Source organism: Trichosurus vulpecula, chromosome 1, assembly GCF_011100635.1.
Source record: "Trichosurus vulpecula isolate mTriVul1 chromosome 1, mTriVul1.pri, whole genome shotgun sequence".
In the NCBI taxonomy this organism is placed as follows: Eukaryota; Metazoa; Chordata; class Mammalia; order Diprotodontia; family Phalangeridae; genus Trichosurus; species Trichosurus vulpecula.
In genome coordinates this window covers 284,870,321-284,896,682 of record NC_050573.1, presented here as the reverse complement: position 1 = coordinate 284,896,682, position 26,362 = coordinate 284,870,321, and the positions used below count along the sequence as shown (strand labels likewise).

General features: G+C 34.4%; 1 protein-coding gene across 1 annotated transcript in view; it reads right to left on the bottom strand.

Moving 5' to 3' along the window:
- The window catches only part of C1H8orf34 (chromosome 1 C8orf34 homolog), a 390,966-nt gene that overhangs the window by 240,129 nt on the left and 124,475 nt on the right, over window positions 1–26,362 (bottom strand). Inside the window, exon 6 of the mRNA XM_036760505.1 lies at window positions 1,852–2,024. Coding sequence (XP_036616400.1) covers window positions 1,852–2,024 — 173 coding nt within the window. The remainder of the gene's footprint in view (window positions 1–1,851; window positions 2,025–26,362) is intronic.

Here is a 26,362-nt window from a genome sequence, read left to right as displayed (position 1 = left end):
GAACTTCAAAAAACTCTTTAGGATCAAGGCTGTCTAGCTGTCAACTTCTAGTCTAAGATGTCTGAAAGTTTTCCCCTTTTCTGGAGAAGAATCTAGAGGTAGGGGGTGATAGTATGCTTGTTGCAGCAATCACTATGGTGAGGAAAGAAACACAGGCACTGAAATGGTTTTAATGAATGGATTAGATCAATGAGATGACCATATTCAAACTACAAAGAAATATTCATTTTTTTATTTAATACTACAAAGTTAATATCTGTCAGTATATAAAATTAGAGGTCTGGTCTGTTTCACAAGTCAGGTATTAAAGATAAAAATACCCTTGTTGACAGCTGGAATTTATCTGACATTTCACAAAAGGAGGGCAAATGGATTTTTAAAAATGATTTTCTTCTATTCCATGCAAGCCACTTTAACTTTTTAAATAATGTAAAAGTCATTTTTCATGGAAGTGGGATCCATTTTCTTTATGCCTGAAGTACATTAATGAGTAGTCTGAAAATTTTTCACCTCCAGCCAAGTGATAAGTGAGAGAAAAGAATTACCAAAAGCTATTTCACTGTAGTGAATAAAATTTTCTCCTTGAGAAAGAATAGTTATTAGTTGTAAGCTTCCAAATTTGACATGGGGGAAAAACAGAAGAAAAATGGCAGAACTATGCATGAGAAGAACTTGTTTATTGTAGCAAGTGAAGCAACTTTCTAGTGAGAAATTTACTTAGTCCACGTCAATTCTTTGTTTGACTGTTTAAAGGAAATGGGATGAGCAGAAATTTTGAATTTTTCAAACCCGTAATAGTTAAAAACATATTTAAGGTAGATTTTAAAAATTCCTAATGTTATAGAACATGTAAACAAGATGTACACATATACATCATCCTGCTGCTGCTGCTGCTGCTACTACTAAAATAAATTAACATCCTCTCCCACTCTCTAACTTAGCCCTCTCCTTTTCATCCACTCTGCTAGGCACTTACTCCTACTGCCCCCCACCTCCACTCCCACTCTGGCCCCCAACCCCTACCATGTACTTGCCTCTTTCTGTTCTGGCAACAGTAATCCAATCCATGCTATCACTGTTTCTGGAGAAAGTGTAACTCTTAACTCCTCTATGTCTCCACTCACTACCAGTCCTACTTCCTAAACTACTATGCCCTAACCAATTCTCTAACTAATTTATACATATTATTTCTCCTTGTGAGAATGTCATATCTTGAGGGCAGAGAGTATCTTGCTTTTATATCTGTATCCCCAGAAACTAGTACACAGTGTTTAGAAGATAATAAGTGTTTCATAAATGCTTTTATTCATTCAACAAGCATTTACTGGACATCTGCTCTGGGCTGGGCACTATAACATCTCACATTTATGTGATGTTTCACAGTTTATAAAGCATACATGCCAACGTCTGATGATGCCATTGAGGTTTGAAACCAGAGCATCGATTTATTCACCTCATCAAATCTTTTCCTCCCCATCTGTTTCACCCCTTATAATTATGGGGGCTTTCCTTTATTTATCTACCAAATGATAGCTCTCCACTAATTTATTATTATCAAGAAATGCTTTAATAGTGCAGTTCTATTAGAGAATAACAACATATTTATTGAAAGTATTTTTCCTACATTTTTTTTTCATTTCTCTTAGAATGTTGAGTATTTCATATCTGAGGAGGGAATCAAGTTTATTAGCAACAGTCTATAATAATAAGATAGGGCAATATTTGAAGTACATCGAGGATAATGTAAATCAAAATGCAAGTATGGCAATAAATGAGGTCACCAGATGTAGACGAACCAGCTTCTTGTTTAATGAAGACAGTAATCATCGTGCAGAAGATGCCTGATCTTACCTTCCTGCAGGGCTAGTGGTGCTGTCTTCACTTCCCCACTGCTCATTTTTACTTCTGGGGATTGGAGGTTGCAGCATTTCAGCAGCAAGTGGATCAGCATCATTTTCTTCTCGACCAACCCATTCTCCAATCACCCGAGGTCTCAGAAGAGTTGAGTTAAAAGCCATTGTATCCTGAACAAGAAAAAATCATTAATTCCAAATTGCTAACTCAAATGCTGCTCTATGTGTCTACCTACATATCATGATACTGTCTCCTCTCCCACTGCAAATTTACTTATAGCTAAAATATTATCCCTTTATTGATCTTATTTTATACCAAATACTAAAAGTGATGTAATGTGAAGAATATTGAAATAAATTTGTATTTATAATACTAAAATAATATAATCACATAATATCGAAGTAATTTACTTATGATATTGAAATACTACATTTTATAACAAAGGTCACATATAACATCTTAGTACAACTTTAGACAGACATCACAAATTAGACAAGGATATGGGCCCAGAATTAAACAAGAAGAGGAGAGTAGCCAGGATTCCTTGTATGAAATTGAAAGATCCTTGTATCATTTCCAACTTCTCTACAAAACAAAAGGCCACCTATTCAATACTAATATTCTAACAGTGCAGTTGTATGACTTGGGACCAGGGAACAATAGAGTCTCTGAAGAATTAGAACTGAATATCACTCAGAGAGCAGTGGAGAGGATGAGAGCTGGCTGCAACCCATAAACAAGGAACTATGAAGAAGGAAGAGGATAAAGAAAGCATGGCAGCAAAGAAATATATCATTAAGATGAAGATGGGTTTATCCTGAAGTGAGCACAAAACACAAGTGATAGATAACTCATATGCTATATGGATATCTTTATGATGGAAAAAGAAAACTAGTAAGTCCTTCCGAACAGGAGGTATAGACTTTATGGCAAACTTACTGGAGGACATGAGGGCATGAGGCCAACACAGGTTGGCTGTGATTTGTGTGACTGGAGGGACCATCCACATTGATGATATCAGGTATTCATTCTATTATTTGAATATTATGGGGGAAATATAAAACAGGCTGCATATTTTAAATTTTAATGATGTTTTGAGATAGACAAATTCTAGGAGTAAAATTTAAATCACAGAATGTGAGTATGAATTCAGAAACAATTAATCTCACTGAACTTCTTTCCATTACATTCCCAAGTGAACAGCAAAAATGAATGGAGTATTATGGCATTTAGTTGTAAAATCATGTAGTCAATTAACTGTTTTGAAATGCATCTATGGTGATATTTATCCTCTACCATCTAATTATGGAATGCAAGCATAGTCAGAATAAATTAAAGCTTATTAAAATGCTAAGGACAACAAAAAGCTTTTTAAGATATGTTCATAGAAAAAAGAACAAGAAGGAGACAAAAACTCATCGAGGCATATGGTAGCATGTCAACAGAAGCAAAACTACACAACTCTTATTTTGTTTCCATTTATCCATAAAATTTGAATGATCTTCATAATGGAAAGTGTAGAAAACATATGGTTAGGAAGAAACTGAAGCCCAGGATTAGTGTGGAGCCCTAAGTAAATTCCAAACTACTGGTTTAGATAAATGACATTCAAGAGTGCCGAAAATACAAATGATATCACTAATAGGAAAAGTAAAGAATAGAAGAGGCACTGAAAAATGTAGTTTAGCAAATATTGTCTCGATTATTTGTAAAAAAGGGGAAAACTATAGATTCTTAACTGAAGGTTACTCTCTAGAAAAGTTACAGCATAGATTATTAAATGTTTGATTTATGAACATTGGTAATTAGTTAAGACATGGTAATCACCAGGAGTCTTTGCATATTAATGAGAACAACTCTAAATAAATATTATTTCCTTGTCTTTTTTTATTGGACCTAGAGACAAGAGAAATTTTATCAATGGCATATGTATGATTTCTAGCAAGGCATTTGACAAAGTCTCTGACAAGAGACTTGTGGACACATTGTGGAGATATAAGCTATATAATAATGCTGTTAGGTGGATTCATAACCAGTCACATGACTATAGCAAAAACATATTGAATGAATAGTCCATATTGTGTGGAACTAGGAAGTAGAATTTTGTTATGAATTACTTTTAACTTTAGTTGGTAGAAGAATATCAATTGAAAAATAAATTATAAAGATAGCAAAGTAGAGGAAAAAGCTACAGTGGAGCTCTCCCAACATTCCCCTCCAAATAATTTTAAAATAATGCCTTAAATAAAATTCTGGAGTGGTAAACCAACAAGAGGTAAGGATGGGGCATTTTTTCCAGCCCAAGACAACTTAGAAGGTCAAAAGGAGAGGTTTGTGACACCTGGTTGGGGACTAGCCTGGAGCCCAGGTCGTAGCAACTCCAGATATGGGCCTTGGTAGTGGCAAGAGCATGAACAACTTCAAAAGCTCTCAGTCCAGATATTGTAGGGGGATCTGACGACTGATAAAAAGAAGTTATAGAGGAGCCCTGTGCTAGTACCGGATAAGACTGGGCAGTCTTTGGCAACTTTGTTGCCTATATTCACTTCTGAGTCATACTTCTAGAATGGAAAGGAATACATGTAGTCAAAAGGGAGCAGGGGCCTTGAGGAGCAGTAGCACTTCTGGTCTCAAGGGATAAGATGTCTTTCCTCAATAAGGACCAGAGTGTAGACCAGATCAATCACTACACCTCTCCCCAGATAGCACCACCTTGAAAGCATCAAAAACTTCTGAACCTCCAGAACTACCTCTGAAAACATCAGTGTAAAAAATTCTGAAGATTGACATAATACACCTTGCTTCCCCTGAAACAGAGCCTAAATTTAACATAAAGTTTAAATGAAGAAATATGCTTGGAAAATGTGCAAACAACAATGACAAAAAAGAACTTGAGCATAAAAAGCTACTATGGTGACAGGGAAGAGCAAAACAGAAACTCAGAAGAATACAATGATGTCAAAACAGCTAAAAACAAAGCCTCAAAGGAAAAAAAAATGTGAAATGGAAACAAGCTCAACAAGAATTGCTAGAAGAGATAAAAAAGTTATTTGAAAAGTCAAGTAAGAGTGATAAAGGAAGGAAGAGGAAGAGGAAAGAAGAGAAATTATATCAATTCAAGAAAACTATGAAAAGACAATTAACAATTAAAGTTTGGTAAAAGAGGCACAAAAATACTGAAGAAAATAATAACTTTAAAACAGAATTGGCCAAATGATAAAAGAAGTATAAAACGTTGACTAGGAGAATATATCCTTAAAAAGCAGAATTGTACAAATGGAAAAAAGGAACAAGAGCTCACTGAAAACAATCCTTAAAAATTATAATTAGGCAAGTTGAAGCCAATGATTCCACAAGACATCAAGAAACAATAAAACAAAGTCAAAAGAATGAAAAAATAGAAGAAAAAGTGAAAAATCTAATTTTAAAAAACTGACCTGGAAAATATATCAAGGAGAGATGATTTAAGAATTATTGGGTTACCTGAAAGCCATCATCAAATAAAGAGCCTAGACTTAAAATATCAAGAAATTGTAATGGAAATCTGTCTTGATATCCTAGAACATAAGAGTAAAATAGAAATTGAAAGGATACCTTGATCACCTCCTAAAAGTGGCCCCAAAATGAAAGCTCAAAGAAATATTATAGCCAAATTCCAGAGCTTCCAGGTCAAAGAGAAAATACTTCAAGGAGCCCAAAAGGAACCATTCAAATATCATGGGACAACAGTCAGGTTCACACAAAGATTTAGCAGCCACCATGTTAAAGTTGCAGAGAGCATGAACTAGGATATTCTGGAAGGCAAAAGGGTGAGGATTACAACCAAGAATAACCTACAGAACAAAACTGAGTATGATTCTTCAGAGTTAAAAATGGGTATTTAATGAAAAGAGGACTTTTAATCATTCCTCATGAAAAGACCAGAGCTGAATAGGAAATTTGACATTCAAACACAAGACTCAAGAGAAGTATAAAAAGGTAAACAAAAGAGAAATCATAAAGAACTTAATAAAGTTAAACTGTTTATATTGCTGTATGGGAAGATAGTACATGCAACTCCTAAGAACTTTAACAATATTAGTGAGTTAGGAATCTATACAGCTAGAGGGAATGAAAGGGAATCGATTATGTTGGGATGATCTAAAAAATGGATGGGTAAGAAGAATGCACTGAGGGAAAATAGAAGGGAGAGGAAGAATCTGAGAAATGTTCTTACATAAAAGAGGCATACAAGGAAGAGATTTTACAGTGGAGGGGGAAATGGTGGGGGCAGGGTGGACAATGCTTGACCCTCACTTTTATACGAATTGTTCCAAAGAAGGAAGTGTGTGTGTGTGTGTGTGTGTGTGTGTGCGCACGCATGTGTATAATACTCCCCCCCACATACACGCACATATGCAAACATATATATATATACACAATCAAATGCATAAATACATAAATATTAAATGCATCTTTTTCAGTGCATAGTGCAATAAAAATAAGATTAAATAAAAGATTGTGGAACTACTATGGTGACAGTGAAGATCAAGACAAATTCAGAAGACAATGAAGTCAAAACAGTTACAGTCAAAGTCTCAAAGAAAAAATGTCAAAGGGGTTTGGAAGCATAGATAAAAATTAATTGGAAAGTATGTAATCTAATTCTAAAGAATGAGTGAGCCAAAAAATAAGTCATAGAAATGATCAATAATTTCATTAAAGAGAATGACAACAAAATTTGTGGGGTGCAGCTAAAGCATTACTTAGGGGGAAATTATGTTTCTAAATGTGCTTTTTAGTAAAAGAGAGAAAGAATGGAATGCAGAAAAAGAACAAATCAAAAATCAAAATGCAAATTTTGAAAATCAAAGACAGAACATAGGTCAATATCTTACACCACTTACTAAGATAAGATCAAAATGGATACATGATCTAGATGTAGAGATGTTACAAGAAAATTTGAAGAACATAGAATATATTACTTTTCAGACTTGTGAATAGGTGAACAATTAATGAAAAAATAAGAGAACAGTGTGATGTATAAAATGGATAATTTCAATTACATTAAATTAAAAAGTTTTTGTATACATAAAACAAACATAGCCAAGATCAGAAGAAAAGCAGGAAATTGGGGGGAAGACTTTTATAGACAAATTCTCAGCTAAAGTTCTCATATCTTAAATATATAAACAACTTTATCAAATCTATAAGAATACAAGTCATTCTACAATTGATAAATGGTCAAATGAACAGGTAGTTTTCCAGTAAAGAAATCAAAACAATTTATAGCCACACGAAAAATTGCTCTAAGTCATTATTGATTAGAGAAATGCAAATTAAAACAACCTTGAGATATCATTTTACACCTATCAGATTGGTTAAAATGGTTGAAGGGGAAAGTGACAAATGTTGGAGGGGATGTAGAAAAATTGGTACACTAATTCACTGTTGATGGAACTGTGAACTGATCCAAACATTTTGGAGAACAATCTGGAATTATGCTCAAAGACTTATTAAACCGCCTATATACTTTAACTCAGGAACTACTAGGTCTGTTTCCCAAGATGATTAGGAAAAAAGGAAAAAAAACCCTATATGTTCTAAAATATTTGCAGTAGCTCTCTTTGTAGTGGCAAAGAACTGGAAACTGTGGTAATGCCTGTCAATTGGGTAATGACTGAATAAGTTGTGGTATATGATCATGATGGAATATTACTGTGCTATAAGAAATGATAAGCTCGATGATCTTAGGAAAAAAAAAAAAATATATATATATATATATATATATATATATATATATATATATATATATATATATATATATACACGTGAATGAAATAATGAAGAGTGAAATGAGCAGAACCAAGAGAATGCTCTATACAGTAACAATTTTTTTAAGGTCAACTTTGAACAAATTTGACTAAGTAATTTTGACTATTAAAAAATCCAAATTAACTACAAAGGACGTATAGAGGAAGCCACTATCTGCATCCAGACAAAGAACTAATAAGGAGAAGTATGTATAGAATGGTTTTATACACACACACACACACACACACACACACACACTTGTGTCTAATAATAGCCATCTCTAGGGTGGGGTAGAGGGAAGAAAAAAAAAGAAAATTACATGATGACTTTATTATGTATTTAAAAGGAATAAGAAGTTGTACATAATATATTTGTAGTTTCATGTATGAGAACCTTTCTTTTTCCTATTCTACTAGGTTATGGAAATACTTGTTTCATTTCCTAAGTTCTGAACAAAATAAATTAAATTTTTAAAAAAATCAAACAGAGATTAGTAAAATTAAAAGTAAAAAAATGCTAATAAATAAAACTGACTGGTTTTATAAAAAATAGAGATAAACCATTGCTTAATTTGATTTTTTTAAAAAGAAAGAAAACTAAATTACCCACATCAAAGGTGAATGGACCACCAATAAAGATGAAATTAAAGCAATTATCAGGAGTTATTTTGTCCAATCATATGCAGCTAAAACTGACAATCGAAGTAAAACAGATGAGTATTTATAAAAATATAAATTGCTCAAATGAAAAGAAGAAAAAATAAATTAAACAAGCCATAAATCAAATCCCTATGCAAAAATCCCCAGGACTAAATGAATTTACACATAAATTCTACCAAACATTTAAGGGATATTTAATTCCAATACTATATATACTATTTGGAAAAAAAATAAGTAAAGGAGGAGTCATACCAAATTCACTGTAAGATTCAAATATTGTTTTAATATATAAGCCATAAAAAACAAAAACAGAGAAGTAAAACTATAGACCAATTTCCTTAAAGAAAATTGATGCCAAGTTTTTAAATAAAATACTAGGAAGGTGATTACTGCAATATATCGTCAAGATCATATAGTATGATGAGGTGAGATTTTTACCAGGAATTCAGGAGTTGTTTAATATTAGGAAAACTATCAGCATAATTGACCATATCAATAACAAAAACAACAAAAATCATATAATTATATCAACAGGTGCAGAAAAAGCCTTTGCCAAAATACAACACCCATTCTTATTAAAAATTTAGAAAGCATAGAAATAAATGTAGCAATACTGCACTAGAAATGCTAGTTATAGCAATAAAAGAAGAAAAAGAAATTGAAAGAATAAAAATAAGCAATGAGATAACAAAACTATCTCTCTTTGGAGATAATATGATGGTACACTTAGAGAAACCAATAGAATCAAGGAAAAATATAGTTAAAAAAATGAACAACTCTAGCAAAGTTGAGGATATAAAATAACCTCATTGAAATCATCAATATTTTTTATACTACCAGCAAAGCCCAGCAGTGAGATGGAAAGAAAAATTTCATCCGAAATTATTTTTTATTTTTAAGTTATTTTAAACTTCAGACAATATAAAATATTTGGACTTTTACTACCAAGATAAGCCCAGGGATTATATAAACACAATTACAGAACATTTTTCACACAAATAAAGACAGCTCTAAACAACTGAAGAAATAGTAATTGTTCTTGGCTAGGCTGAGCCAATATTTTAAAAACAGCAACCTATATAAATTAATTTACTTATTTCTTTTTTTGCAGTGGGGAAGGCAGGGCAATTGGGGTTAAATGACTTGCAAAAGGTCACACAGCTAGTGAGTGTGTCAAGTGTCTGAAGCCAGATTTGAACTGAGGTCCTCCCGACTCCAGGGCAGGTAGTCTATTCATTGCACCACCTAGCTGCCCCAATTTACTCATTTAATTGCCACTAAAGCCTAAAAAGACTTACGGAGCTAGAAAAAATTATAACATTTCATGTGGAAGAACAAAAATATTAAGCATATCAAATGATTCAATGAAAAATATATAAAGGAAAGTAGCCTAGCAGAACCATATTTCCAAATATATTACAAATTAGTAATCATCACAATAATCTGGTACTAAATAAGAAAAAGAGTGGTTGATCAGTGGAAAAGATTAGGTAAATAAATCATAGTGGTAAATGACCATGGTAATCTAGTGTTTAATAAACCCAAAGATCCCAGATATTGTGACAAGAACTCTCCATTTGTAGAAACTGGTGGGAAAACTGAAATTCATTTTGGCAGAAATTATGCATAGACCAAAAGCTCACACTGTATAACAAAACAAGGTCGAAATGGGTAAATTATTTAAACATAAAGGGCGATGTCATAAGTAAATTAGGGGAATATGGGAAATTTTCCTTTTACATCTATGGATAAGGGAAGATGTTATGAATAAGCAAGAATTAAGAGGACCATGGAAAGGAAAATGAATAATTTTGATTACATGAAATTAAAAAGGTTTTGCACAAACAAAACCAATGCAGCCAAAATTAGAAGGCAAGAAACTGGGGAAATTTTACTTCAAGTTTCTCTGGTAAAGGCCTTATTTCTCAAATATATTAGGGAGCTAAGTCTGATTTAAAAAAATAGCCCTTTTCAATTGATAGATGGTCAAAAGATGTGAATAGGCAGTTTCTTGAAGAAGAAATCAAAGCTATTAAAAGTGACAAGGAAAAAAATGCTCTAAATTATTCTAATGCAAGTTAAAGCAATCCTGAGGTACCATCTCATTCCTATCAGATTGGCTGGTGTGCTAGAACAAGAAGACAGCAAATGCTCGAGGGGATGTGGAAAAATAAGGACACTGATGCACTATTGGTAGAGTTGTGAACTGGTCCAACAATTGGAACTATGCCCAAAGGACCATAAAACTTTGAGATGGTTAGTGAATATTTAATTAGGAAAACAGTAAGCCCATGGATTCATCAAATATGGGTTATACAAAACTAACATCATTTCCTTTTTTTGATAGGATCACTAGATTAATAAATCAGAGAAATAACAGATACAGTTTACCTAGATTTTAGGTAAGCATTTGACAAGGCCTCACCTTCTATTTTAATGGATAAGATGGAGGGAAGTGGGTCAGATGACAGTATATTTAGGTGGATTTGGAACCAGCTGATCGATTGGATTCAACGAACAGATATTAATGGTTCCATCAGTCAGTAAGGAGATCATAGATGGAGGGCCTCAGAGAGCAATACTTGGATCTGTACTATTTAAGATGTTCATCAGTTATTTGGATAAAGGCCCAGAAGGCATGTTTGTCGAATTTATAGCTGACAGAAACGAGCTAAGGATAGCCAATGCATTAGATAACAAACTAGAGATCCATAAAGATATTACTAGGCTAGAATGCTAAGGACAAAGTAATAAGATGAAACGCAATAGCTATAAAGATGATTTCAAGGTAACAACTTCTCAAGTAGATTAAGGAGCTAGTGCTAGAAAACAGTTCATATGGACAAATCATGGGCTTTTTAGTAGAATACAAGTTAAATGCAAGTCAACAAACAGTAAGATATTCAATTCAACAAATATATATATACACATATATGTATGTATATGTGTATATACGTACGTATATATGTATATTATATGTGTGTATGTGTATATGTGTGTGTGCCTATAGTATACATGGTATTATGTTACACACTGGAGATTCAATGACCAAAATTAAATATTCCCTGTCCTCTAGGTATTCATATTCTACTAGAAAGATACAGCATATATTAAGAGAAATGAGTATAAAATAATTTCAGGAGGGACAGAGTACTAAAAACTAGTATAGAATAAAGGATGTCAGCAAAGGATTAATGTAGGAGATTATACCTGTGCTGAGCCTTGAAGGTATCTATGGATTTTAACAGACAAAGATGAAGAGGGAGAATATTCCAGGCATTTGGAACATATTTCCTTTGCCAAGGCAAGCAGACATATGATATTTAGAGAATAACTAGAAGACCAACTTAATCAAAATCGAGAGTATGATTGTATATAATGTCTGGCAGTGTTGGTAAGAGCTAGTTTGTACAAGGCTTTAAATGTCTGAATGAAGATTTTGTACTTTATACTAGCAGTAATAGGAAGAAAATTAGGGTGATGCATGGTCAGACTTATGACTTCCAAAGATTACTTTGTCAACTATGCAGAAGATAGATTAGAGAGTGGAGGTAATAAGGGCCTGATCCAGGGTAGTGGCTATATGACCAATAAGAAGAGATGGATGTGAGAGATGTTGTAGAGATGGAATAAATAAAGTTATATCTTACTGGATATTGGGGTGGAGGTAGGAGGGCTAAGGAGCAGGAAGAATCAGGAAAGATCAAGAGGTTTCGTGCTTGGCAGGATGGTGATATCCCTAAAAATATGGAAATTTTGGAAGAGGGATGGGTTTGAAGAAAAGATAGTTACATAATGAAAATACTGAGATGGAAATGCTGATGAAATACCCATATAGGCAGGAGAAACATAGCATTCCAGTTTATAAGAAAGATGAGTGCTAGGTTTGGAAGTTACCTTAAGTGGAAACTTACTTGGATCATTTAAACTATGGAAACTAATGAACTAATGAGAAAGAGAGGGAGTGAAGGAGGGATGGAAGGGGGAAAAGGGAGAGAGAAGAAGGAGGAGAAGGAGGAGAAGAAGAGGAAGAAGAAGAAGAAGAGCTGAGAAAAGGATAAGAGGAGAGAAGAGGGAATAGGAGGGGAAGGGAAGGGAAGAAAAGAGAGGAGGAGGGAGGAGAAAAGAGGAGAGAAAAAGGGAAAGGAGGGGAGAGGAGAGGGTCCAGGTAAGAGCTTAAGGAATCAAGAATACTTATTAGGTAGGACATAAATGTTGATCTAAGAAAGGAGAATGAGAAGGAACAGTCAGATCAGTAGGAGGGGGGAACTAGACCAGAGATATGCCACAGAAACCAAGGGAAGAGAGAGTACCCAGGAAGGGGGATGGTCAACAACGTCGAAAGCTTTAGACAACTCATGTAGAATGCAGGCTAAGGAAAAAGTAATTAGAATGTTAAGAGAACATTGATAGCCTCAGTGTAAGCATTTTATTTAAATGTAAAAGTAGATGCAATCTTCAGCTGCATTAAGAGAAGGGTAGTGTCCAAGACTGGGGGCAGGGGTGGGGGATGACAGTCCCACTGTACTCTGTTCTTTTCAACTGAAATCTGAAGTATTGAGGTTCGTTTCTTGGTGAAACATTTTTTCAAAGAACTGAGACAAGCTGGAGACTTCTCTGGAAGGGCAATTGGGATATGGAAGGTTCTTAAGATTATGCCATATGAGGATCATTTCAAAAACCTGGAGATATTTAGCCTTGAATAGAAAACTTCAGTGGCAGGAAGAAGAGGGGTGAGGGAATATTAACTGTCTTTAAGTCTCTGAAGGGCCAAAATGAAAGAATATACTTGACCCTAAAGGGCAGAAACAGGAGCAATAGTTGGAAAGGAAAAGAATTTAGGTTTGATTAAGGAAAAACTTCCTAACAATTAAAGTCACTCAAAAGGGGAACAGATTATCTCAAGAGGAAATAGGATCTTTGTTGTTTGAGATCTTTAAGCAAAAGCTGGATGATCTGTTGCTGAGTATATGAAGAGGAAGGGGATTATTGTTCAGGAGCTGGTTGACCTAGATGGCTGTTGAGATTATTTCTGACTCTGAGATCTGTGATTCTGAATGCCTATGCTAGGTGCTTCACAGGGCTATTGTTAAGATCAAATAAGATCTAAGTGGAAAGCAATTTATAATCATAAACTGTTAGATAAACATAATCCATTTCCCCCTTATAATCAAGGTATTACTGAAGGGGAAAAAGGATAGTAAAATGCTGCTAGAAAACAAAACAATTATAGGCTATGCTATGCAGTTACATTCAGAGTTTTGTTTTAGCTTACAAATAGGATGATAGCAAAGAGATATAGCACAGACATCTGCATAAGTTGACTAAAGTCCTTAAGATAAAATTGAAAATGAGATTTGGAGGATCAGGGCACAATGCTTTGCTATGATAAACCTGAGGTTTTGTTTACATGGATGCCACCAATGCATATCCAAATTCTTTCAAGTTCATGAGTTATTATAGATGAAAAAATCAATCCCTCATTAGCCAACCTTCTGGTGATACATATCTCCCTGGATTGAGCTACAATTTTCTTTATGCAAAAGATACAAGATGACTCTATATCTAAACTTTAATTGGCATACTTTTAACACATGGTCACACAAAAGATAATTTTGATTAGATGAAATTGAAAATCATTTGCACAAATGTAATGCATCCAAAATAAGGTGGGAAATGGCCAATTAGAGAAAAAATGTTTGCATCAAATATTTCTGATAAGGATTTAGAATCCAAGATATATAGACACTAGCAGCAAGGATGTGTTAGCAAATATTTAACAACTGGTTCTCAACAAACAACACACTTTAAAGTTTAGTTTGCATTATTAATATTTTCTCCATCACTTCCTTAAGTAAAGACAGTCAACAAAACAATAAACCAATCCCTGATTTGTTGTCAATTTCTGAGATATAAATGTTCACACTGAAAATTTAAACATTAACTTTTGTGAGCCTTTTTAAGTTGGATCCAGTATATTACTTATACAGAAATATGTATAACACCAAAAATAATTTCACAATAGAAAAGTAGTCAAAGGATATGAGGAAACAGATCTCAAAAGAAGTATTGCTAACAATTGTCAACAATCTAAAAGAATTCTCCAAATCATTAATAGTGAGAAAAATACAAACTGAAACAATACTGAGGTAGCACTTCATGCCTAGCAAATTGGCAAATAGAACAAAAGATAGGAAGTCAGTATTTTAAGGGTTGTGAAGAGGCAGGCATATTAAAGCATTGCTGGTAGACCTGTGACTTAGCACAACTATTCTGGAAAGCAAGTTGGAATCATTCAAATAAAGAGAGTAAAATGCTCATACCCTCTGACCCAGGGATTCCCATTCTGAACATATATCTAAACAGAGGGCACTGCCAAAAAGGAAACCTCCATACACACCAAAATATTTCCTTTTTGTGATAGTGAAGAGGTGGAAGCAAAGTGGATGTACATCAACTGTGGAAGGGCTAAAGAAACCATAGTGTGTGAATAAAATGGAACATTAATGTCTTGTAAAAAATGACATATATGATGAATACAGAGAAGCACAGAAAGTCAAACATGAACTTATGTAATGTGAAGTGGAAAACAATATACAAAATGACTATAACAATGTAGACCTGAAGAACAATCATCATAAAGCAATCAAAAATGGATGTCAAGCTTCTCTTGCCACAATGGCAGACTGAGGGAGGAACTCTCCAAAGCCCTCTCAAATTTCTCTCCAAATACCTTGAAGAACACCTCAGAACCAGTTTAGGAGTGAGGAAGCAACTTACCAGCCCGGGACAGCTTGGAGGCTCAGTAGGAAAGGTCTGTCTCACTGGGGTGAGAGGGGAGCTCAGCAGATATAAGCAGACTACACTCCAGGGGGACTAGAGTAGGGGTCTAAGCCTGGGGCAAACCACCAATGAGACCCCACACCCATGTAAATCAATGGCCTGGAGGCTAGCTATCATTCCTTACAGACCAGCAGTATAGCAAGACCTGACCTTCAGTGCAGGCCACCAGTGAGGCCCTGCCCCCTTTGCTGGACAGCAGCAAAGCCCTGCCCTACAGGCTAGGCTAGTAGTGAGGCCCAGCTCCTGGGGCAGGACAACAGCTAGGCCCCACCAGGAGAGCAAGTCAGTAGTGAGGAGTTGCCCCAATATGAGCCAGCAGAAAGGCCCCACCTCCAGTGAAAGCCATTAGCTAAGCCCCAAAGCTCAGTGTAAGCCAGTAGCAAGGCTCCAAACCCCAGCACAAGAAGCTTGGAAAAGTGCAAGAATAGAGCCTGTTACCTAAAAGTACAAAGTAACAAAATAGGTAGGAAAAAATAACCCCAAAAAGGGGGTGTGGGGTAGGAACTTGATCACAGAAAGCTACTATGATGACAGGGAGAATCAAGACACAAACTTAGAAAAGGAAAAGAATGCAAAAATGGCAACATGCAAAGCCTCAGAGAGAAATGTAAATTGGGCTTAGGCTGAAAAAGAACTCCTGGAATAATTCACAAAGAGTTTCAAAAAGTAAACAAGAGAAGTAGAAGAAAAATTGGGAAAAGATGTGAAAGTAATGCAAGAGAATCATGAAGGAAGAGTCCAGAGCTTGGCAAAAGAAAAACAAGAAAAATAGAAAAAGATACACAAAAATTCACTGAAGAAAACACCTTCTTAACAAATGTAACTGGCCAAATGGAAAAAGAGATGCAAAAATGCACTAAAGAAAACAATTCCCTAAAAAGTAAAATTGGCTAAATGGAAAAGGAGGTACAAAAACTCACTGAAGAAAATAGTTCCTTAAAAATTAGAATTGGGCAAATGAAAGCTAATGACTGCATGAGACATTAAGAAATGATAAAACAAAATAAAAAAGAATGAAAAATAGAAGAAAATATGAAATTTCTCATTGGAAAAACAAGTGACCTGGAAAATAGACAGAGGAGAGATAATTTAAGAATTATTGGACTACCTGAAAGTCACACTCAAAAAATGAGACTAGAATCATATTTCAAGAAATTAGCAAGGAATATTGCCCTGATATTCCAGAACCAGACAGCAAAATAGAAATTGAAAGCATCCACCAGGACAAGATGGCAGAGAAAAGCCTTGATGCAACATGTGAGCTGCCAGCCTCTGAGGTCTGGTGCAACGGATGTGACTAGGCCAGGCAATTCCAGCACAAAAGGTGAGTTGCTGCAGCAAAGTAGTTGCTAGGCTCCTGACCCCTGGCATGAGAAGCTTGGGACAGTGTCCCCTGTGGCCAGGAGCAGAACTCAACTTTAAAACTCACAAAATAGGTTGGAAAATGAGCAAAAAATTAAAAATCCCTGACTATAGAAAGCTACTATGGCGACAGAGAAGATCAAAGCACAAACTCAGAAAAGGGCAATATCAAAATGCTTACATTTGAAGGCTAAAAGAGAAATATGAATTGGTCTGAAGTCCAAAAGAACTCCTGGAAGAGCTCAAAAATCATTTAAAAACCCCAATAAGAGAGGTAGAAGAAAAATTGGGAAAAGAAATGAGAGTTTTGTGAGAAAATCATGAAAAAAGAGTCAACAACTTGGGGAAGGAAGCACAAAAATTGACTGAAGAAAACAAGATTTTAAAAAGTAGAACTGGCCAAATGGCAAAGGGGGTAGAAAAGCTAACTGAAGAAAGTAATTTCTTGAAAGTTACAATTAGGCAAGTGGAAGCTAATGACTCTGAGACATCAAGAATCAGTCAAACAAAATCAAAAGAATGAAAAAAATAGAAAAAATGTTAAATACTTCTTTGGAAAACAACTCATCTAGAAAATAGATCTAGGAAAGATAATTTAAGAATTATTGGACTACCTGAAAGCCACAATAAAAATAAAGAGCCTGGACATCATTTTTCAAGAAATTATCAAGGAAAACTGCTGAGATATCTCAGAACCAGAGGGTAAAATATTATTTGAAAAAATTTACCAGTCAGTCACCTCCTGAAAGAGACCCCAAAATGAAGACTTTCTTGAACATTACAGCCAAATTTCAGAACTCTCAGTTCAAATAGAAAATATTGCAAACAGCCAGAAAGAAACAATTCAAATATTGAGGAGTCACAGTCATTACTACACAAGATTTAGCAGCTTCTACTTTTATGGATTGAATGACTTGGAATATGATATTCTGTAAGGCAAAAGAGCTTGCAGTATAACCAAGAATCAATTAACCAGCAAAACTGAGCATAATCTTTCTGGTGAACAATGGATATTCAATGAAATAAAGGACTTTCAAACACACCTGATGAAAAAGACAAGAGTTGAAAAGAAAATTGCATTTTCAAATACTAGATTCAAGAGAAGCATAAAAACATAAACAGGAAAGAAAAAAAGTCACTCAATAAGGTTAAAGTATGTATATTCCTACATGGGAAGATGTATGCATGTATATGTGTGTGTGTGTATATATATATATATATATATATATATATATGTGTGTGTGTGTGTGTATGTTTAAGTATATGTGTATATTTATGTGTAGATATACATATATGTATGTGCGTATATGTATATGTGTATGTATGTATATGTATATGTATATGTATATGTATATGTATATGTATATGTATATGTATAGACGGAGGGCCCAGGGTGAGCTGAATATGAAGGGATGATACCCAAAGAATCAAGTTAAGTGTTGAGAGGAATGTACTGGGAGAAAGTTAAAGGGCACATTTGAAGTGGAGAGACACATGCAAAAGAAGGGTAAATCATCTCACAATGGAAGAAAGGGGAGGTGAAAGGGAATGAGTGAACCTTACTCTCATCAGATTTGGCTTAAGGAGGGAATAATGCACACTCAATTGGGTATGGCAAACTATTTTACTTTGCAGTAAAGCAGGGGGCAGGGGATAAGAAAGGAGGGGTATTAGAAGGGACAGCAGATTGGGAGAAGGGGCAATCAGAAGCAAACATTTTTGTGGGGGGACAGGTCAAGGAACAAAATGGAATAAATGGAAGTAAGGACAGGATAGAGGAAAATGTGGTTAGCCTTTTGTAACATGACTGTTATAGAAGTGTTTTGCATGGCTACACATGTATGACCTATATTGAATTGCTTGCTTTCTCAATGAGGGTGGGTGGGGAGGGGGGAAGGAAGAGAATTTGGAACTCAAAGATTTAAAAAAAGAATGTTAAAAAATTGTTTTTGCATGCAACTGGGAAATAAGATGCACAGGCAATAGGGTATAGAAATCTATCTTGCCCTACAGGAAAATAGAGAGAAGTTGAATGGGAGAAGGGGGGGGGGTGATGAAAGAGAGGGCAGATTGGGGAAAGGGGTGGTTAGGGTGCATGTTGTCCTGGGGTGGGGGAGGGGAGAGATGGGGAGAAAATTTGGAATTAAAAATCTTGTGGAAGTGAACGTTGAAAACTGAAAATAAATAAATTATATTTAAAAAAAGAAAAAACAACAAAAGTGGATAGCAGAGTGGATTAAAAACTGGAATCCTACAATATGTTCTTTACAAGAAACACCTCTGAAGTGGAGAGACACATGCAAAAGAAAGGTAAAAGGCTGGAGCAGAACATATTATGCTTTAGCTGACTTAAAAATAAAACAAGAATAGTAATCAGGATCTCAGACAAAAAAAAATCAAAATAGAGCAAATTAAAAGGTACTATAGACAATGAACTAATATCAATACTAAACATGTATGTACCAAATGGTATAGCATCCAAATTTCTAAAGAGGAAGTTAAGTAAGCTATAGAAGGAAATAAGTAGTAAAACTATACTATTGGGAGACCTCAACTTTCCTGCTGAGAACTAGATAAATCTAACCACAAAATTAAACAAGAAAGAAGTTAAGGAGGTGAACAGAGTTTTGGAAAAGTTAGATATGACAGACCTATGGGAAAAAAATGGATGGAGATATAAAGTAATATGTCTTCTTTCTCAGTGGTACATGGCACCTACACAAAAAAATGACCATGCATTAGGGAATAAAAACCTCACAATCAAATGCAGAAAGGCAGAAATATTAAATGCATCCTTTTCAGATCATGTTGTAATAAAAATTATAATTAATAAAGATCCATGGAAATATAGATGAAAAATTAACTGAAATCTAAATAATCTCATCCTAAAGAATGAATGGGTCAAAGAACAAATCATAGAAACAATTGATAATTTTATAAAAGAACATGACAGCAATGAGACACCACACCAAAATTTATGGGATGCAGCCAAAGCAGTACTTAGAGGAAATGTTATATCTTTAAGTGCTTACATCAATAAAATAATGAGCAGATCACTGAATTGGAATGCAACTTAAAATCTATAAAAAGAACAAATTAAAAATCCCCAATTAAACACCAAATTGGAAATCCTGAAAATCAAAAGGGAGACTGATAAAACTGAAAGTAAGAAAATCGCTGAATGAATAAATAAAAATGAGCTGGTTTTATGAGAAAACCAATACAATAGATAAACAATTGGCTAATTTGATTTTAAACAAGAAAGAACAAAACCAAATTACCAGTATCAAAAATGAAAAGAGTGAATTCGCCACTAATGAAAAGGAAATTAAAGCAATAATTAGGAGCTATTATGCCCAAATGTATATAAATAAATCTGAAAATCTAAGTGAAATGGATGAATTTTTTACAAAAATATGAAGTGCCCAGACTAACAGAAAAGGAAATAGAATACTCAACCCCATTTTATAAAAAGAAACTGAACAAGTCATCAATGGACTGCCTAAGAAGAAATCACCACAGCCAGATGGATTTTGCAAGTGAAATCTATCAAATATTTAAAGAAAAATTAATTTAAATGTTATATAAACTATTTGGGAAAATAGGCAAAGAAGAAATCTTACCAAATTCCTTTTATGACAGAAGTGTGGTGTGATACCTATACCAATAAGAGCCAAAACAGAGAAGGAAAACTATACAACAATTTCCCTAATGAATATTGATGCAAAAATGTTAAACAAAATACTAGCAAGGAAATTACAGCAATACATCATAAGGATCATACACTATGACCAGGTGGTATTTATACCAGGAATGCAGGACTGGTTCAATATTAGGAAAACTATCAGCATAATTGACAATATCAATAACAAAACCAACAGAAATCATATGATTGTCTCAAAAGATGTAGAAAAGCTTTTGACAAAATATAGCATCCATTCCTAGTTAAAAAAAAAACTCTAGAGAGCATAGGAATAAATAGAGCTTTCCTTAAAATAAGGAATACCTATCTAAGAACATTACAAAGAATTATCTGTAATGGAAATAATATAGAAGCCTTCTTAATAAAATCATGGGTGAAGCAAGATACTCATTATTACAACTATTATTCATTATCACACTAGAAGTGTTAACTTTAGCAATAAGAGAAGAAAAATACTGAAGGAATTAGAATAGGCAATGAGGAAACAAGACCATCTCTGTTTGCAGATGATGTGAAGACATACTTTAAGAATCCCAGAGATTCAACTAAAACACTATTTGAAATAATCGACAACTTCAGCAGAGTTGCAGAATATAAAATAAACCCATATAAGTGGTCAGCATTTCTACATATTACCAACAAAACAGCAAGAAATCGAAAGAGAAATTCCATTTACAATAACTGCAGGTAACATAAAATACTTGGGAGTCTACCTGTCAAGACAAATCCAGGAACTAGAAGAGCGCAATTACAAAACACTTTTCACACAAAATCAGATCTAAACATTTGGAAAAATGTTAATTATTCATGCGTAGGACAAGCTACTATAATAAAAATGCAATTCTACCTAAATTAATCTACTTATTCATGCCTTACCAATCAAACCACCAAAATTATTTTATAGAACTAGAAAAAATAATAATAAAATTCATCTGGAAGAACAAAAGGTCAAGAATACTGAATCAATGAAAAAAATGCAAAAGAATGTGGCCTAGCTATAACACATCTCAAACTATGCTATAAAGTGGTAATTATTGAAACAGTCTTGTACTGGATAAGAAATAGAGTGGTGAATCAGTGGAATAGATTAGGTACAGAATATGTTGTAGTAAATGAGCATAATAATTTAGTGCTTGATAGACACAAATATTCATGCTTTGGGGACAAAACTTGTTTTTTGTTTTGTTTTGTTTTTTGTTTTTTCTTTTTGTTTTTTTTTTTACTAAAACTTCTGAAAAAAGTGGAAAATATTATGGCAGAAAATGGTATAGACCAACATCCCAAACTGTATTCCAAGATAAGTTCAAAATGGGTACACAATTTAGACATAAGGAGTGATACCAGGAGAAAATTAGAAGAGCAAGGAATAGTTTACTGTCAGATCTATGGATAATGAAGGAATTTAGGACAAATACAATATAGAAAAAATATGAAATGTAAAATGGATCATTTTGATTATATAAAATTAAAAAGTTGTTCCACAAACAATAACAATTCAATCAAAATTAGAAGGAAAGCAGAAAACTGTGTGTGTTGGGGGGGCAATTATAGCAAGTAACTTTGATAAAGGCCTCATTTAAATATATAGAGAATGAAGTCAAATTTATAAGCATACAAGTCCCAACTGATAAATGGTCAATGGATATAAACAAGCAGTTTTCAGACAAAGAAATCAAAGCTATCTATAGTCATATAAAAAAAAATGCTCTAAGTCACTGTTGATTAGAAAAATGCAAATCAAAACAACACTGAAGTACCACCCCAGAACCATCGGATTGGCTAATATGACAAAAAAGGAAAATGATTAATATTGGAGGGGATGTGGGAAAACTGTAACACTAATGCACTTTTGGTGGAGTTGTTAACTGATCCACCATTCTGGAGAGCAATTTGGAACTTTGGCAAATGGCTACAAAGTTGTGCCTAGCCTTTGATCCAGCAATACCTTTACTAGATATGGATCCCAAAGAGATACAAAAAGAGGGAAAAGAACCTATTTGTACAAAAAGTATTTATAGCAGCTCTTTTGTGCAGGCTAAGAATTGAAAGTTGAGGGAATACCCACCAATTGGGAAATGGCTGAACAAGTTGTGATATATGATTATAATAGTATATTATTGTGCTACAAGAAATGGCATGCAGGATGATTTCAGAAAAAAAAAAATACCTGGAAAGACTTGCATGAACTGATGCTAAGTGAAGTGAGCAGAACCAGAACATTATACACAGTAACAGCAATATTGTATGAAGAGCAATATGCCTTAGTTATTCTCAGCAACACAGTGATCCAAGACACTCCCAAAGGACTCATGATGGAAAATGCTGTCTGTATCCAGAGACAAAAACTGATGTCATCTGAATACAGACTGAAACATAATATTTTTCTCTCTTTTTTCTTTTTCTTTCCCTCTCTTCCTTTTTTCCTCCCCATCTCTCTTCCAGTTTTCTTGCACAAAATGACTAATATGGAAATATTCTATGTGATTGCTCATTTATACCCTATATCAAATTGCTTTCCATCTCAGAGAGGAGAGAGGGAGAGGAAGGGAAGGATAGAATTTGGAACTCAAAACTTAGTTTGAATAAAACAACCAATGTTAAAATATGTTTTTACATGTAATTGGGGGAAAATAAAGTATTATTTAAAAAAGAATGTCACAAATCATAAAAGATTAGAGGGTTATATATATTTATCTGTTTTTATATATTCATGTGCTCTTTGGCATAGATTCTTCCTTGGTATATGCAGATCTATGCCTTCCCATTGTTGGAGATTATTTTCCAAGTTCTTCTGTAGATCTTCTATAGGATATGTTCCTCCTTCAGTACTTGGCGTGGTGTTTAGCAATTAGTTAATATTTATTGAATTGAATTGCTAAGCTACATTTATACAAGTATGTGTGTATATATATATATATATATGTAGACATTGATATATATAGAGAGAAATTGTATATATGCACATTACATATATACACATTATATATACATATATATACACACATACATATATCAAAATTGTCAAATGTAACATAAAAATTGTTAGAAGGTATTTTTTTTCAAACAGATCACTATACAGCTATTACACAAGGACTTCTGTGCCTGCTTCCATATATTTATTAAGCAGTTCAATATTCATTGTGCATGGCACAAGTTGTATGACTGTCATTCAGATTATTAGGACTCTTTCCATGTAAAATACCTTGTTACCTTAGACACATAGTGCATAAACATATTAATTGATTTCTTTTACTCAGAAGTCCTTTTATTTGGGTTTGTGAGTGACATGGTCTCGGGTAAGATTATCTGAACAATTCAAATAAAAGCCATGGGTAACATGCCAATGTAAGAAATTCAGCAGAGACATAATACAATAAAGGATGACTACCAGTGGGAAAATGGATATTACTTTGGTTTGGGTACGTGAGAAAATAAAAGGAAAGTGACAGAAACCAAGGTTGCTTTGAGTCTGAAAGGGGGAAAGAGAAGGCATGTATTTGGGGAAAGTTACAATGGGAAGCTAACTGTAAGTCAAAGAAGTTATTTTAGAATAAAAGAAAGTAGCTTTACAGCTGGTATATGTGATTGATAGTTTGAGAGATGAACCTAAGAGCTTTGGGCAGAGGAGCATGAAAGGAGTCAGAAACTAGAGGGAGAGAGTGTTGGGTGTGCATTCAAGTATGATTAAAGGGTGTTCTGGGAATTAATTTGTACATGATTAAAGAATGCATTAATAAATATAGGCTGAGTTTAGAGAAGATGCTCAATGGAATTTGAGAATTTTAACAGTGCACTTGGGACTGGGCATAAAAACAATAGAAGTAGCCCGGGAGTAAATATGAAACAATAATTTACTGAGCAGTTGGTTCATTAACTGGTTTGCTTAGCACAGTGCCGGGAACATAATAAAAAACTTGTTGACTGACTGACTGGTTTCTATTCAGTCTGTCCGCTCTATACAATGTATACCCAGGGGTGTTGTGAAGCTCAAATGAGATAATGGATATAAAGCATTTTGTAAACCTTAAAGAAGGGCAGCTACGTGGCACAGTGGATTGAGTATTGAACCTGAAGTCAGGAAGACTCATCTTCCTGAGTTCAAATCCAGCCTCAGACACTAGCTAGCTTTGTGACCCTGGGCAAGTCACTTAACCTTGTTTGCCTTAGTTTTTTCATCTGTAAAATGAGATGGAGAAGGAAATAGCCAACCACTCCAGTATCTTTGCAAAGAAAATCCCAAATGGGGTCATGAAGACTTAGACGGGACTTAAAAATGACTAAACAACAAGAAAAACTTTAAAGAACTTTTAAAATGCTAGTTATTGTTATTTATTATTAGCCTTTAGTCACCAGGCCTCCATTATAGTGATGACTTTTCTATTGAACTCTGCTGGTGAATGTTTTAACAACCAGGATCTCTAGGGGAAAAACATGCATTCATACTTTTTAAGTTTAAACTACATTATAAACATCTTCTTAGTCTATAAAATTGAAAACAACAATAAATCGATCTGATTTATAGCATTTGCTTATTTCTTAGGTATAAATGCTCACACTAAACACTTAATAATTATCTAGTAAGTCTATTAGACCTGCTCCAGAACATACCTATCTACATCAGTATAGACCATTCTATCACAAAAACCTATGACATCAGTCTGTCCAGTACATTTGATTTGAACTGTGGGTTTTCAGAGCTTCTCCTGGTTTATGTTTTAGAAGGCTGGAGTCTAGAGGTGATTGGGTGCCCTCGGGCAATGAGAGTCATGACAGAACATGTGAACAGGACCATGGGAATTCAACAACAATAATAGCTAACATTCATATAGTCTTTTCAGTTTTTTAGAGTGCTTTATCACATTTTATTCTTACAACAGCCCTTGGAGGTAGGTGTCATCATTGTCCTCCATTTTACAGATGAGGAAATTGAGGCAAGTATAAGTCAAGTGATTTGCCTAGGGTCACATAGCTAGTAAGTATCTAAGGTAGCATTTGAACTTGGGTCCTCCTCCTGACTCCAAGTCCAGGGCTCTCCTCAAAGCATTGCTTAGCTTTTATGTTCTGTATGTGGCACTCCTCTCCAACAAGATCAGACTGTCTTCTTTCTCTACTCACATTTAGGTATATTCAAAATGCTCATTACTGATGACATCACAAGAACTCAGACTGTGCTTGTGAAGTGCACACAGTCAGTTTGGAAGGAATTTAAACTACTATCCACCTGTTTAATCACCAAAGGTCCCATTTGTAGCTCAGACCTCACATAGCAACACTATATATATGAATCTATGTTCTACAGAACATCTTGCCTATTCAGTCCAGATCATGATATAACATAGACATGTTACAACAATCTATATAGAGGGAAGTTTTACTTCGATACAGATCTGGGCGAAAGAAGAGAAGGTAGAGAGGGTAGTCTTTAAAATAATAGATTAGTACAAAACAGCAAATCAACATAACATAGGAACTTGATGTGTAGGAACTCAATTTGAGATAAAGGTAGGGTTTTTTTTGTTCTAGTAATTTACTCATTCCTTTAACAAATATTTATTATTATTACTACTACTAATAGCGAGCATTTAAATGGAATTTTAATGTTTGCAAAACACTTTATAAATATCAGTTCATTTTATCCTTACAACAACTCCAAGTGGTAGGGGCTAGTATTAATCCTATTTAAAGATGAGGAAACTGAGACAAACAAGTTAGTGACTTGCCTAGGATTACAGAGGCAGTAAGTATCTATGGCCAGATTTGAAATCAGGTCTTCCTGACTGCAGGTCTAATTAGTAGGTACCAGATGAAGAATACAGAGATAAATAAGGGGGCAGCTAGGTGGCACAGTAGATAGAGCATCAGCCTTAGAGTCAGAAGGACCTGAGTTCAAATCTAGCCTCTTTTGCTTACTAGGTGTGTGACCCTGGGCAAGTCACTTAATGCTGATTGTCTCCAAAATAAACACATAAATAAATAACACATGGCTACACACCTCAATAGTCTACAGTCTTTCAGGGAAAGCAAGAGACATCCTCAAATATGCATAATATAATAATAGTGTAGCTTAGTGCCATATAACTAATCCAAAAAGAATTGAAAAAAGGAAACACTCATTGCCAGCTGGCAATACCTATACATGCCTTGACTT